Source organism: Heterodontus francisci, chromosome 9 (genome assembly GCF_036365525.1).
Source record: "Heterodontus francisci isolate sHetFra1 chromosome 9, sHetFra1.hap1, whole genome shotgun sequence".
Taxonomy (NCBI): domain Eukaryota; kingdom Metazoa; phylum Chordata; class Chondrichthyes; order Heterodontiformes; family Heterodontidae; genus Heterodontus; species Heterodontus francisci.
Window position 1 is genome coordinate 2,663,344 of NC_090379.1, and position 16,006 is coordinate 2,679,349.

The 16,006-nt window shown below is 50.1% G+C and overlaps 1 protein-coding gene across 1 annotated transcript in view; it reads right to left on the minus strand.

Annotated features, from left to right (window-relative positions):
* Positions 1-16,006, minus strand: part of esrrb (estrogen-related receptor beta) — a gene marked incomplete at its 3' end in the record, with an annotated part of 184,563 nt that overhangs the window by 126,580 nt on the left and 41,977 nt on the right. Inside the window, exon 2 of the mRNA XM_068038234.1 lies at positions 2,950-3,066. Within this exon, the coding sequence (XP_067894335.1) occupies positions 2,950-3,066 (117 nt within the window). The remainder of the gene's footprint in view (positions 1-2,949; positions 3,067-16,006) is intronic.

A 16,006-nucleotide genomic window follows, 5' to 3' on the forward strand; every position in this document is an offset into this window, starting at 1 on the left:
TGGAATATAATGTGGGAAAGTGGGAAATTATCCACTTTGGCAGGAAGAATAAAAAAGAAGCATATTATCTAAACGGTGAGAGATTGCAGAGCTCTGAGATGCAGAGGGATCTGGGTGTCCTAGTGCATAAATCACAAAAGTTTAGTATGCAGGTACAGCATGTAATTAGGAAAGCGAATAGAATGTTATTGTTTATTGTGAGGGGAATTGAATACAAAAGTAGGGAGGTTATGCTTCAGTTATACAGGGCATTGGTGAGACCACATCTGGAGTACTGTGTACAGTACTGGTCTCCTTATTTAAGGAAGGATGTAAATGCATTGGAGGCAGTTCAGAGAAGGATTACTAGACTAATACCTGGAATGGACGGGCTGTCTTATGAGGAAAGATTGGACAGGCTAGACCTGTATCTGCTGGAATTTAGAAGAGTAAGAGGTGACTTGATTGAAACATATAAGATCCTGAGGGATCTTGACAGGGTGAATGTGGAAAGGATGTTTCCCCTTGTGGGAGAATCTAGAACTAGGGGTCACCGTTTAAAAATAAGGGGTCACCCATTTAAGACAGAGATGAGGGGAAATGTTTTCTCAGGGGGTTGTGAGTCTTTGGAATTCTCTTCCTCAAAAGTGTAAGCAGAATCTTTGAATATTTTTAAGGCAGAGGTAGATAGATTCAACGGGGTGAAAGGTTATTGGGGTAGGTGGAAATATGGAGTCGAGGTTACAATCAGATCAGCCATGATCTTATTGAATGGCGTAGCAGGCTTGAGGGGCCGAATGGCCTACTCCTGCTCCTAATTCATATGTTCGTAAATCACTGGACAATCTGCAATGAAGGCTATAATTCCACAGACACTGACTCACAACAACAGCTGGCATTTATATAGCATGTTACACACAGTAAGACATCCCCTGGCACTTCCCAACAGCATTAACAAACAAAATTTGACCCCAAGCCATGTATGAAGATATTAGAGCAGGTGACCAAATGCTTGGTCAAAGAGGTAGCTTTTAAAGAGTACCTTAAAGGAGGAGAGAGGAAGAGAGTTGGAGAGGTTTAGGGAGGGAATTCCTGAGCTTGGGCCAGAAAGCTGAAGACACAATGGTGGAGTGAAGGAAATCGGGGATGAGCAAGAGGCCAGAACTGGAGGAGTTCAGAGACCTTGGAGGGTTTTGGGGCTGGAGGAGATTACAGAAATAGGGAGGGGCGAGCTCCATGGAGGGATTTGAAAACAAGGATGAAACGTTTTAATTTATGGTGTTTCTGGACTGGGAGTTAGTGTTGGCCAGTACACTCAGGGATGATGGTGAAATGGACGAGTTAAAATACAAATAGCTGAGTTCTGGAGGATCTCACCTTTATGGAGGATGCTGCATTATAGTTCCATAGACAACAACTCTAGCTTACTACATTTGATCAGCAATTGTCTACACTTCCACAGCTCATTTGCAGGTTTGCGTCTGCCTGCAATGAATTTGGCCTAACCATCAGCCTCAAGAAAACGAACATCATGGGGCAGGATGTCAGAAATGCTCCATCCATCAATATTGGCGACCACGCTCTGGAAGTGGTTCAAGAGTTCACCTACCTAGGCTCAACTATCACCAGTAACCTGTCTCTAGATGCAGAAATCAACAAGCGCATGGGTAAGGCTTCCACTGCTATGTTCAGACTGGCCAAGAGAGTGTGGGAAAATGGCGCACTGACACGGAACACAAAAGTCCGAGTGTATCAGGCCTGTGTCCTCAGTACCTTGCTCTACGGCAGCGAGGCCTGGACAACGTATGCCAGCCAAGAGCGACGTCTCAATTCATTCCATCTTCGCTGCCTTCGGAGAATAATTGGCATCAGGTGGCAGGACTATATCTCCAACACAGAAGTCCTTGAAGCGGCCAACACCCCCAGCTTATACACACTACTGAGTCAGCGGCGCTTGAGATGGCTTGGCCATGTGAGCCGCATGGAAGATGGCAGGATCCCCAAAGACACATTGTACAGCGAGCTCGCCACTGGTATCAGACCCACCGGCCGTCCATGTCTCCGTTATAAAGACGTCTGCAAACGCGACATGAAATCGTGTGACATTGATCACAAGTCGTGGGAGTCAGTTGCCAGCATTCGCCAGAGCTGGCGGGCAGCCATAAAGACAGGGCTAAATTGTGGCGAGTCGAAGAGACTTAGTAGTTGGCAGGAAAAAAGACAGAGGCGCAAGGGGAGAGCCAACTGTGCAACAGCCCCAACAAACAAATTTCTCTGCAGCACCTGTGGAAGAGCCTGTCACTCCAGAATTGGCCTTTATAGCCACTCCAGGCGCTGCTTCACAAACCACTGACCACCTCCAGGCGCGTATCCATTGTCTCTCGAGATAAGGAGGCCCAAAAGAAAGAAGATTTGCACAATGGACAATGGCTATCAGTTGATCTGCAGGGTAACATTTTATGGGAGAGTGTAGAGGGAGCTTTACTCTGTATTTAACCCTGTGCTGTACCTGACCTGGGAGTGTTTGATGGAGACAGTGTAGAGGGAGCTTTACTCTGTATCTAACCCGTGCTGTCCCTGACCTGGGAGTGTTTGATGGAGACAGTGTAGAGGGAGCTTTACTCTGTATTTAACCCGTGCTGTCCCTGACCTGGGAGTGTTTGATGGAGACAGTGTAGAGGGAGCTTTTCTCTGTATCTAACCCCATTTTTTTTTTATAAAGGGAGTTTTACTCTGTATCTAACCCCGTGCTGTACCTGTCCTGGGAGTGTTTGATGGAACAGAGTAGAGGGAGCTTTACTCTGTATCTAACCCCGTGCTGTACCTGTCCTGGGAGTGTTTGATGGAACAGTGTAGAGGGAGCTTTACTCTGTATCTAACCCCGTGCTGTATCTGTCCTGAGAGTGTTTGCTGGAATGTCCCTATGCCTGTCTCTCCACCACCATTATCCCCCTCTTCCTCTTTTCTTACCTTCTTTTAGCATTCCTACTTTCAGACACTTAGTAAATCGACAGGCCTGGCAAGATTTGCGTCTCCGCTTTGTGATTTCACACTCGTTGGTGGCAGGACAGCTGTACTCGATGTTACCTGGACCAAAGCAGAAAACAGCGTTACCCATTGGTACAAAGCGGAATGTATTGAGCCCCATCCCACTGACCCTGTTCCACTGTCTTATCAAACACTCCCAGGACAGGTACAGCACGGGGGTTAGAAAAAAAAACGGGGGTTGGCTGCTTCCTAATTGGGACTCCAAAGTGCATCAACGAGGTGCAGTTGACAGTGCTGCAGTCAGTTGCTGGAGGTGCTGCTGGAGAGGGAGAGCTGAGGAGAAACTGCAAAACTTTGAACAAATTTTGCTGCAGAGGAGGAGAGACTTTTGGAATAAGCCTGTATTTGGAGGTGGGTGTTGAGCACCAGACTCTTATTTCATTTGGACTGTTGTGGGAGGTGGAAGAGGTCAGAAGAACAAGGGGTGGGGGATATACAATTCTGCAGGGAACTGTGCAGTTGCACTAAAGTTGCAGGGAAGCTCCCTCCCCACCCCAATTGCCCAGCCTGAGTCAGCTGAAGCTGCCTGGCTAATATACAGAAGGGGATAAATAGTGTCTGGGCAGCTTCAGCTGACCCAGGTGAAGACACCTCCCCCAACCAGAAGACCACAAGACCAAGTGTGCTGGCAGAGACTGTTTTAAGTGTGCTGTGTGCACCACCTCCAGAAAGGAAAAGAAAGTCATCCCTTACAGCCTGTCTTTCCCTCTCCTCTATTCCCTCAGCCTCTCCCCTAACCTGTTGTTTGTTTGTTTGTTTTGTGCATCTTAAAGTTATTTTCAAGCCTACAATTTGGGGTGGGTTTAGCTCTTAGACCCATGGCAAGCCCTTTATCACCGGTGGCGGGGCCCTCTACTACCTATGCAGCTGCAGCTTCTGTGGCTGCCCATGTGGCCCCATCACACTTTAAATTGCTAACATCCAGCCATGGGGTGAAGAGCTATCCCCACCCCAACATGTCCATTGAGGCCTGTGTGAAGGCAATGGCCGAAGATGTCGGCCCCTCGGCCATTGTTGCGGCCTCAAAGATGTATGGGAAGGCTGTATTTTTTCTAAAGACCGAGCGGGCTGTGTCCCTGGCCCTGAATAAGGGGCACACTGTGGGGGGGACTTTCCTGCCGGTGGACCCTCTGGGGGCCACTGCGCAGTGGATAATGTTATCCAACGTCCCACCCTTCATTCCCAGTGAGCTCCTCCTCCCCCACCAACACCATCTGAGGGAGGAGGAGGTCAGGGATCACCCCAGTCCGGCTTGGTCTTCGGGAACACAGCCGCCAACATGTCTACTCCTTCTGCCGCCAGGTATTTAAGCAGCTGGCGCGGGAGGAGGACTCGGAGGGCCAATTTAATGTGGAGTTCCAGGGGACGGCCTACCGTGTCTTTTGGACCTCGGACGGGGCGCGGTGCCACGTCTGCAAGGAGGTGGGGCATGTTCGTAAAAACTGCCCCAACCTCCCGGCCGCCAGCTCCACCTCGGCGGCCCAGGGTCCTCCCACTCCCCCCACACATCCAACAGACACCGCTCAGTCGGTTCCGGAGGCTGTGGTTTTCACAGCCTCCAGCGGGGAAGGGAGTGCCCGTCCGAGTGGAAGGAAGACGCGGAGGCAAAAGAAACATCAAGAGGCGGGTCCCCTGGACACATTGAAACGACCCGAGCCTGAGCTCAGCCCAAAGCCCGTTCTCACGGAATCCACCTGTCCCAGGGCTGGGCTCAGGCCTAGGGTGACTAAAAAAAAGGAGGGTGTGGAGGCGGAGGCCTCTGATGACATGGAGGTCTCTGAGCCTCTGCGCCCTAGTGGGAAAAAGAGGAGGCACCCCTCCACAGAGGTAACGAGGGGCCCTGAGGTGCAGGGCCCATCTGTTGGAGGGGAGCTGTCTCCTGTTTCTGGTCCCCAGGTTTCCCCTACCGCCACCACCAAGGCTACAAAGTCCAGGCAGGAGCACCCTATTCATCAGGATGGAGGGGAGGGGAAGGCCACGGTACATGAGGCCCCTACTGAAGGAGTAAGTGGGGCCCTGCTTGTGGTGGGGGAGCCTGGGGACGCCGCCCATTCTGCCACTGCTACTGGGTCGGGTGCCTGAGTGAAGGGGAGGGCGAGGCCCCAGAGGGTCGGCCCTCCCGGCCGGAGTCCACCACCAATCAGGAGACACCCGACCCGGTTATAACCGAGAATGCTGCCCCATCTGCTGGGCCTGTGGGTGCTGGCGGAGCGGGAGATGGCCTCCTCTCTCCGCCTCCGGTCTCGGCTCCGGCTGGATTTCCGGTCAGGAACTTCTGTCTCCCCTGGACCACTTATTGGCCTGGGGACGGAGGTGGAGGGGGGTCCTGAACTGCTGGCGCCCACAGGCTCCAATTTCACAGTAGAACCCAGAGAGGACTCCTCCGCCATCGATCCTGGGGGTGAGATCGTGACGGAGGCGGGACCAGCTGGCGCGGCCGGGACGTCCGCCCCAGTGTGTGTGGCAGATGTGTCGGCTGCTGGCGGTGATGACCCGGAGGAGGATGGGGATTCTGTGCGGGGCACGGAGGATGACCTTGATTCCATCGCCAGTGAGGTGGTGGAGTCCCTCGTGCCGCCCACCGAATCTCCCCTCATCCCCACAGCGGAACTCCAGGATTTCCTCACGGTTTGCAGGGGTTGCCGCAATAAAGTTCAGCTGGCCCTCGACCGTTGGTCGAATCTGGCGCTGATCATCCAGTCCGTCCGTGCCGCCCTTAAGATAGCGGGCAAGCGCGCGAGCGTGAAACTGGTTGAGAGGCGCCGTTTTAATGTGTTCCTCAATGGGTTGCTGGGGGAGGGGAGGGCCAGGTGCACTTCCACTCCCTCCTCACAGTGAGGTGTTGGTGACGGGTTTTAAGTACCTTTGACATGAAGATAACCATAGCCAGCCTCAACATCAACGGCAGCAGAGGGGCTCACCGCAGATTTCACAATCTCTCAGTCCTTAGGGAAGGGAGATACACGGTGAGCTTTCTGCTGGAAACCCACACCGTTCCGGGAGACAAAGGCACCTGGCTCCTGGAGTGGCAGGGTGGGGTCTACATGAGTCACCTCACCCCTATTTCTAGTGGGGTGGCTATCTTGTTGGCCCCGACTTTTCAGGTGGAGATCTTGGGGGTCAAGGAGCTAGTGCCGGGCCGCTTGCTCCACCTTGCCGTTCGCCTGGGTAGCGTGCCGCTCCACTTTGTGAACGTGTACGTGCCCAGGCCCGGCTCGTTGCAAGCGCGCTTCTTTGAAGAAGTGTCCGCTCTCTTGAGCTCCATCGATAGCGGCGAGTGCATCATCCTCGGGAGGGGGGATTTTAACTGCACCCTCGAGGTGGGGGATGGTTCCGGTCACAGCGTGGCCAAGCGTCGGTGGAGAAGTTGAGGGGACTGATCAGCTCCCTTAACTTGGTGGACGTCTGGCGGAATCTCCATCCCGACTCCAGTGCCTTCACGTGGAGGACTGGAGGAGGAGGGTCCCGAATCGACTGCCTCTACATTTCGCAGGTGTACGTCTCCCGCGTCTCGGCGGCCTCCACGCGGCTGGTGCCGTGCTCGGACCACCGCCTGGTGTGGGCGGAGTTTACTCCGCTACGCACGCGGGCGGGTTCCGCGTACTGGGACTTTAACAACCGGCTGCTGGAGGACGAGTGATTTCGGGACTCGTTCTGTCGATTCTGGGCCGACTGGAGAAGGAAGCAGGGGGGCTTCCCCTCCTTGAGGCTATGGTGGGATGTGGGCAAGGCTCACATCCGCGTCTTCTGTCAGGAGTACGTGAAGGGGTCGACCAAGAGGCGGGAAGCCAAGATCGGGCGCCTTGAGAGGGAGGTGCTCGACTTGGAGTCCCGCCTCAGTCATGCCGTCGTGGACCCGGCCCTGTGGCAGGCGTACAAAGAGAAGGGCCCGCTGAGGGACCTGCAGCTCCTAGGGTCCCGAGGTGCGTATGTGAGGTCGCGGATCCAGATCCTGGAAGATTTGGACCGCGCCTCACCCTTCTTCTACTCGCTGGAAAAATGGCGGGGGGTCCGTAAGCAGCTCGTCGAGCTGCTGGCCGACGACGGATCCTCCATCACGGATCCGAGGGAATGGGCCTCCTGGTCCGTACTTATTCCAGTGCGTTGTTCTCTCCGGATCCGTCCAGCGAGGATGCGCGCAGAGTTTTGTGGAAGGACCTGCCGCAGGTCAGCCCGGAGGGCGCCGAAGGATTGGAGGCTCCGCTCACGTTGGCGGAGCTGACTGGCGCCCTCCACCAGCTCTCGAGGGGCAAATCCCCAGGGCTGGATGGGTTGACCGTGGAGTTCCTCAGGGCATTCTGGGACATCCTGGGGGATGATTACGCACGGGTCCTGGGGGAAAGCCTGGCGACTGGGGAGATGCCCCTCTCGTGGCGCAGGGCGGTCATCATCCTGCTGCCGAAGAGGGGCGATCTCCGCCTGTTTAAAAACTGCCGTCCGGTCTCCCTCCTCAGCACGGATTATAAGATCTTTGCCCGGGCTATGTCTATCCACCTGGGCTCCATGCTGGCCCACATGATCCACCCCGACCAGTCCTACACGGTCCCGGGCCGGGCCATCCAGGACAACATCCACCTGGTCCGGGACCTGATCCATCTTTCCCAGAGGACTGGTCAGTCGGTCGCCTTTCTCTCCCTCGATCAGGAGAAGGCGTTCGACAGGGTGGATCACGAATACCTTTTCGGGACTCTGTGCGCTTTCGAACTCGGGCCGCATTTTGGGGCCCGGGTCCGACTTTTATACGCCGCCGCAGACTGTCTAATCAAAGTTAACGGGTCCTTGACGGCGCCCCTTCGCTTTGGGAGAGGAGTGCGTCAGGGATGCCCCATGTCCGGCCAATTATATACCATCTGCGTGGAGCCCTTCCTGTGCCTGCTTCGCAGGAGGTTGACGGGATTGGCTCTGCACGAGCCGGCCATGCGGGTCATCCTCTCGGCCTACGCCGACGACGTGCTCCTCGCAATCACAGATCCCGTTGACTTGCGGAGGATGCGCGACTGCCAGCAGACCTTTTCTGCCGCGTCCTCCGCGAGGATCAATTGGGAGAAATGTTCCGGACTCCTGGTTGGTCAGTGGCGGGTGGACTCCCTGCCGGAGGAGATGACACCTTTTGCGTGGAGCACCACGCACCTCCTCTATCTGGGAGTCCACCTTAGCCCCGCTGAGGAAGCCTGGCCGGCAAACTGGCAGGAGTTGGAGGCGAAAGTCACCGCTCGGCTGGGGCGCTGGACAGGACTGCTCCGAGTGCTTTCCTACAGGGGCTGAGCGCTGGTCATAAACCAACTGGTGGCCTCCATGTTGTGGTACCGGTTGGTCACTTTGGCCCCGCCCCCTGTATTTGCCAACAAGATTCAGAAGAAACTCGTCGATTTCTTCTGGGGCAAGAGGAAACACTGGGTCTCTGCCGCGGTCCTGAGTCTCCCGATCGAGGAGGGCGGTCAGTCGCTGGTGTGCGTCCGCACCCAGGCTGCGACTCTCCACCTTCGGACCCTGCAGAGATACCTGTACGTCGAGCGTCCTCCCAGATGGTGTGCGCTGGCGACGTATTTTTTCCGCCAGTGTCACTGCCTTCAAGACGACACGCAGCTCCCGGTGGAGTCCGTTAGCCGCGCCTCTCTGAGGGAGTTGCCTGTCTTTTACCGGGATCTATTCCGAGTCTGGAACATGGTCGTCTCCAGTCAGGGCGCTCCCCCGCCGGCGGAGGAGAGTGCCTCGGCTGCCCGGGTGACCGACTCTGGGGACAGTCCGGCGGGCGGAGGAGTAGCCGAAACCCCCGGGACGCCCCTCACTGCGGGTGGCGAGGGGGCTCGGGAGTGCGGAGCGATCCCGGCCGAGCTGACTCCCGCTCGTCCAGAACTGCTCATCGGATCCAGGCCCCGAAACCCTCCTCGGGAGCCGGTCCCGCACAACCCGAGCCGCCTCTCGGAAATGCCCTCCGTGCCATTCCAATCGGCGCGGAGGGGTTTCCTGTACGGGCTGCTCCTGCACACTCTCCACTTCCTCGCCCTCGTCAGCCGGCCGGACACGCCCTGGCGGTCCGCGTTGCCATCTGGCGGCGAGGGGAAACCCCGATGGAGGTCTCTCTACGCGGGAGTCTTCCCTCTTTCCATCGGGGACTTGGGGTGGAGGGTGCTGCACAGAGCAGTCCCGTGCAATAGGCTTTTAAGTAGGTTCACGGACTCCCACGCCACTTGTACTTTCTGCGGCCTGGACGAGTCCGTGTTCCACATTTATACGGAGTGTGCGAGGTTGCAGCCCCTATTTGAGTATCTGAAGGGGCTGCTCCTCAAGTTCTGGCTGCATTTCAGTCCCACGCTCCTGATCTTTGGGCACCTGGTGCGGAGGGGCTTGGGCCGGGAGGAGGGTCTCCTCGTCGGTCTGCTCCTGGGCCTGGCCAAGGTGGCAATTCACAGGTCCAGGTTGCGCGCCTTCGGGGGGTCCGTCCTCCCCGATTGCCTGCCCCTCTTCCGCGGTTACGTTCGCGCCCGAGTGTGCCTGGAGAAGGAGCATGCGGTGTTCGCCGGTACGCTTGAGGCCTTCCGCGACCGGTAGGCACCGCAGGGACTGGAGTGCATCATTGACGCCGAGAATGGCATTTTAATTTGAGTTTTTGGTTCATTTATTTGATTTTAATAAAGTTATTTTTAAAATGTATATACAGGGGGCCTGAGGAATAAAGGCCCCCTCGACATACATTACATAAAAGGGGCCTGGTGCATAAAGGCCACCTTCAAAAACAAAGAAAAAAAAATGGGGGTAGAAACAGAGTAAAGCTCCCTCTGACTGCCTTCCTGAGACAGTACTTGAGTTCACCCAGCACAATGTAGACAGTATTCCCATCAGTATATCACTTTGTCAACACATTATAAAGAGTCTTTTCATCATGTTTTAAGACCAGGCTCAAAGGGACAGATGGCCAACTCCTGTTCCTGTCTCTTGCATTCTTACATTAGAGAGTTTCCAACACGATATAGAGAATGTGACCTAAAATAAAAACAAGAAAGTGCTGGAAATACTCAGCAGGTCTGGCAGCATCTGTGGAGAGAGAAGCAGAGTTAACGTTTCGGGTCAGTGACCCTTGAGTTCTGATGAAATGTCACTGACCTGAAACGTTAACTCTGTTTCTCTCTCCACAGATGCTGCCAGACCTGCTGAGTATTTCCAGCACTTTCTTGTTTTTATTTCAGATTTCCAGCATCTGCAGTATTTTGCTTTTATATTAGAGAATGTGACCAACACTTTGTAGAAGATCTTTCCAACACTTTGTAGAGATTCCAGCACATTAAAGAGAATGTTTCTGTGACATAATAGTTTTACAATACATTGTAGATAGCATTTCCTTCACATTATAGAGATTGTTTTCAACACACTATTCAGAGGTTCCAGCACACCATGTTACTCACGGTTTATCAAAATTGTTTCCAACACAGTACAAACGGTGTTTCAAATGGTAAGGTCACTGGACTAGTAATCCAGAGCCCCAGCCTAATACCCTGAGGACATGGGTTCGAATCCCACCTGGCAGATGGTGAAATTTGAATTCTATTAATAAAATCTGGAATTAAAAGCTAGTCTAATCGTGACCATGAAACCATTGTCAATTGTTGTAAAAACCCATCTGTTTCACTAATCTCCTTTAGGGAAGGAAATCTGCTGTCGTTACCTGGTGCGGCCTACATGTGACTCCAGACCCACAGCAATGTGGTTGACTCTTACATACCCTCTGAAATGGCCGAACAAGACATTCAGTTCAAGGGTAATTAGGGATGGACAGCAAATGCTGACGTAGTCAGCGACACCAATATCCCACAAACCAATACAACAAAATACTCCATAGAAAATGGTTCCAATACAGGATAGGAAGAGTGCCAAACACATCATGGAGAATGTCTCGAGCACATTATAATTAGAGTTCAAAACACAAGAAAAACATTGATTCCATGACAACGTTGAGAGTGTTTCAATCACATCATCACATCTCAGACTGTGCATTCCAGATCCTAAACACTCACTGAACCTGCCTCCACCACACTCTCAGGCAGTGCATTCCAGATCCTAAACACTCACTGAACCTGCCTCCACCACACTCTCAGACAGTGCATTCCAGATCCTAAACACTCACTGAACCTGCCTCCACCACACTCTCAGGCAGTGCATTCCAGATCCGAAACACTCACTGAACCTGCCTCCTCCACACTCTCAGGCAGTGCATTCCAGATCCTAAACACTCACTGAACCTGCCACCACCACACTCTCAGGCAGTGCATTCCAGATCCAAAACACTCACTGAACCTGCCACCACCGCACTCTCAGGCCGTGCATTCCAGATCCTAACCACTCACTGAACCTGCCTCCACCACACTCTCAGACAGTGCATTCCAGATCCTAACCACTCACTGAACCTGCCTCCACCACACTCTCAGACAGTGCATTCCAGATCCTAAACACTCACTGAACCTGCCTCCACCACACTCTCAGACAGTGCATTCCAGATCCTAAACACTCACTGAACCTGCCTCCACCACACTCTCAGACAGTGCATTCCAGATCCTAAACACTCACTGAACCTGCCTCCACCACACTCTCAGACAGTGCATTCCAGATCCTAAACACTCACTGAACCTGCCTCCACCACACTTTCAGACAGTGCATTCCAGATCCTAAACACTCACTGAACCTGCCTCCACCACACTCTCAGGCAGTGCATTCCAGATCCTAAACACTCACTGAACCTGCCTCCACCACACTCTCAGACAGTGCATTCCAGATCCTAAACACTCACTGAACCTGCCTCCACCACACTCTCAGACTGTGCATTCCAGATCCTAAACACTCACTGAACCTGCCTCCACCACACTCTCAGACAGTGCATTCCAGATCCTAAACACTCACTGAACCTGCCTCCACCACACTCTCAGACTGTGCATTCCAGATCCTAAACACTCACTGAACCTGCCTCCACCACACTCTCAGACAGTGCATTCCAGATCTTAACCACTTGCTGCGTAAAAAAGGTTTTCCTCAATTCGCCACTGCTTCTGTTGCCAATTACCTTAAATCTGTGCCCTCTCGTTCTCGATCCTTTCACAAGTGGGAACAGTTTCTCTCTATCTACTTTGTCCACACCCCTCATGATTTTGAATACCTCGATCAAATCACCTCTCAGCCTTCTCTTCTCCAAGGAAAACAGTCCTAACTTCTCTAATCTATCTTCATAACTGAAATTCCTCATCCCTGGAACCGTTCTCGTGAATCTCTTCAATGCCCTCACGTCTTTCCTAAAGTGCAGCGGCCAGTGAAAGAGGAGGTAATTTATACTCCAGCTGAGGACAAACTAGTTTCTACAAGTTGAACATAACCTCCTTGCTCTTGTACTCTGTACCCCTGTTAATAAAGCCCAGGATACTGTATGCTTTATTAACCGCTCTCTCAACCTGTCCTGTTGACCCTACCTTTCCCCTTTGAAGGAACATACCTTGACTGTGCCCAAACTATCTCTTCTTTGAAGGTAGCCCATTGTTCAGTTACCATTTCTCCTGCCAATATCTGATGCCAATTTATTCGTCCCAGATCCATTCTTACCCCATTGAAATTGGCTTTCCCCCAGTTAATTATTCTTACTCTGGATTGTTCTTTGACCTTTTCCATAGCCAACCTGAACCTTATGATACAATGATCACTGTCCCCTAAATGTTCCCCTACTGACACTTGATCCACTTGGCCCACCTCATTCCCAAGAGTCAGGTCTAGTAGTGCCTCCCCTTTACAGAGTATTTCCATACATTATATAGGCAGTTTCCAACACATTATAGATAGCTTTTCCTACACATTAGAGTGAATGCTTTCGACACATTGTAGAGTGTTTCCAGCACGTTATACAGAGTGTTTCCAGCACGTTATACAGAGTGTTTCCAGCACGTTATACAGAGTGTTTCCAGCACGTTATACAGAGTGTTTCCAGCACGTTATACAGAGTGTTTCCAGCACAGCATCAGTGAATTCTTTCAGCACACTGTTGACAGTGTTTCCTAATGATTAAGCAGTATTACAAGGACATTATACATGAATCCATCACTTTATATAGAGTGTTTCCACCAGTTTATTAAAATTGTTCTCAACACATTATAGAGAGTGTTTCCAACATATTATGGTGACCTGTTTAATGGGAACAGTAGCATTGTGGTTGTTTTATGGTGCTAGTTACCAGAGGCCTGGAATAATGATCCAGAGACATATTCAGCAACTGAGAAATTAAAATTCAGTTAATTAAATAAATCTGGAATAAAAGACCAGTCTAGTTAATGGTAACTACCTCATTATTGTAAAAACCCATCTGCTTCACTAATGTCCTTCAGGGAAGGAAATCTGCTGTCCTTACCTGGTCTGGCCTACATGTGACTCCAGACCCACAGCAATGTGGTTGACTCGAAACTGCCCTCTGGTTTTCAACAAATTATGTAACATGTTTTCAGCACATTATAGAGAGAATTTCCAGCCGAGTGTTGAGTGTTTCTAAGCATTATAGTGTTCTGAAACATTATAGACAGAGTTTCAAACAGCTTACAGAGAGTGTTTCGAGAACCTTTTAGAAAGAGTTTACAACACATTATATAGTTTTTCCATCACATGACAAAGAGTGATTCCTATAGATTATAGAATTTCCAACACATTTTAGAGAACGTTTACAACCTTTTAGAGAGAATGTTTGCAGAACAATATCTAAGCTGTTTAGAACACAGTGTGTGGCCTGAAACACAGAGGTCTGGAACTCACTGCCTGAAAGGGTGGTAGAGGCAGAAACCCTCAACTCATTTAAAAGGTGTCTGGATATGTACCTGAAGTCCCATAACCTCCAGGGATATGGACCAAGTGCTGGATAATTGGGATTAGGCTGGATGGTTCATTGTTCGGCAGACACAGACATGATGGGCAGAATAGCCTCTTTCTGTGCTGCAAATTTTTGTACATTTTCTAAATATTCTGAACATCTGAAAAGGAGGCATGTGCAGGGATGTGGGGAGATGGCAGGGGAGTGGCAGTATGTGAACTGCTCCTTAGGAGGGCCAGCATAGACACAATGGGTCGAATAGCCTTCGTCTGTGCTGTAACGTTTCTATGATTCTACATTATAGAGAAAACAATTCCAGCACAATATTACAAATCTTAGAACAAATGATAGAGAGTTTCCAACACAGTTTCCAACACATTATAGAGAGACTAACACATTATAGAGTACTCCAACACATTATAGAGAGAGTTTCCAACACATTCGAGAGAGTGTTTAAACACATTATAGAATGTTTCCAACACAGTTTGTTTAGTGATACAGCACAGAAACAGGCCCTTCGGCCCACCGAGTCTGTGCCGACCATCAACCACCCATTTATACTAATCCTACACTAATTCCATATTCCTACCAAACATCCCCACCTGTCCCTATATTTCCCTACCACCTACCTATACTAGTGACAATTTATAATGGTCAATTAACCGATCAACCTGCAAGTCTTTGGCATGTGGGAGGAAACCGGAGCACCCGGAGGAAACCCACGCAGACACAGGGAGAACTTGCAAACTCCACACAGGCAGTACCCAGAATTGAACCCGGGTCGCTGGAGCTGTGAGGCTGCGGTGCTAACCACTGCGCCACTGTTTCCAACACATTCGAGAGAGTGTTTCAACACATTTCGAATGTTTCCCACACAGTTTCTAACACAATATAGAGAGAGTTTCCAACACATTATAGAGAGTAGCATATTATAGAGAGTGTTTCCAAAACATTATAGAGAGACTAACACATTATAGGTACTTCAACACATTATAGAGAGACTAACACATTATAGAGTACTCCAACACATTATAGAGAGACTAACACATTATAGAGTACTCCAACACATTATAGAGAGACTAACACATTATAGAGTACTCCAACACATTATAGAGAGACTAACACATTATAGCGTACTCCAACACATTATAGAGAGACTAACACATTATAGAGTACTCCAGCACATTATAGAGAGACTAACACATTATAGAGTACTCCAACACATTATAGAGAGACTAACACATTATAGAGTACTCCAACACATTATAGAGAGACTAACACATTATAGCGTGCTCTAGCACATTATAGAGAGACTAACACATTATAGAGTACTCCAACACATTATAGAGAGACTAACACATGATAGAGTACTCCAGCACATGATAGAGAGACTAACACATTATAGAGTACTCCAACACATTATAGAGAGACTAACACATTATAGAGTACTCCAACACATTATAGAGAGACTAACACATTATAGAGTACTCCAACACATTATAGAGAGACTAACACATTATAGCGTACTCTAGCACATTATAGAGAGACTAACACATTATAGAGTACTCCAACACATTATAGAGAGACTAACACATTATAGAGTACTCCAGCACATGATAGAGAGACTAACACATTATAGAGTACTCCAACACATTACAGAGAGTAGCATATTATAGAGAGTGTTTCCAACACATTATAGAGAGACTAACACATGATAGAGTACTCCATCACATTATAGAGAGTAGCATATTATAGAGTGTTTCCAAAACATTATAGAGTGTTTCCAACACATTATAGAGAGACTAACACATTATAGAGTACTCCATCACATTATAGAGAGTAGCATATTATAGAGTGTTTCCAAAACATTATAGAGTGTTTCCAACACATTATAGAGAGACTAACACATTATAGAGTACTCCATCACATTATAGAGAGTAGCATATTATAGAGAGTGTTTCCAAAACATTATAGAGTGTTTCCAAAACATTATAGAGAGACTAACACATGATAGAGTACTCCATCACATTATAGAGTAGCATATTATAGAGTGTTTCCAAAACATTATAGAGTGTTTCCAAAACATTATAGAGAGACTAACACATGATAGAGTACTCCATCACATTATAGAGAGTAGCATATTATAGAGTG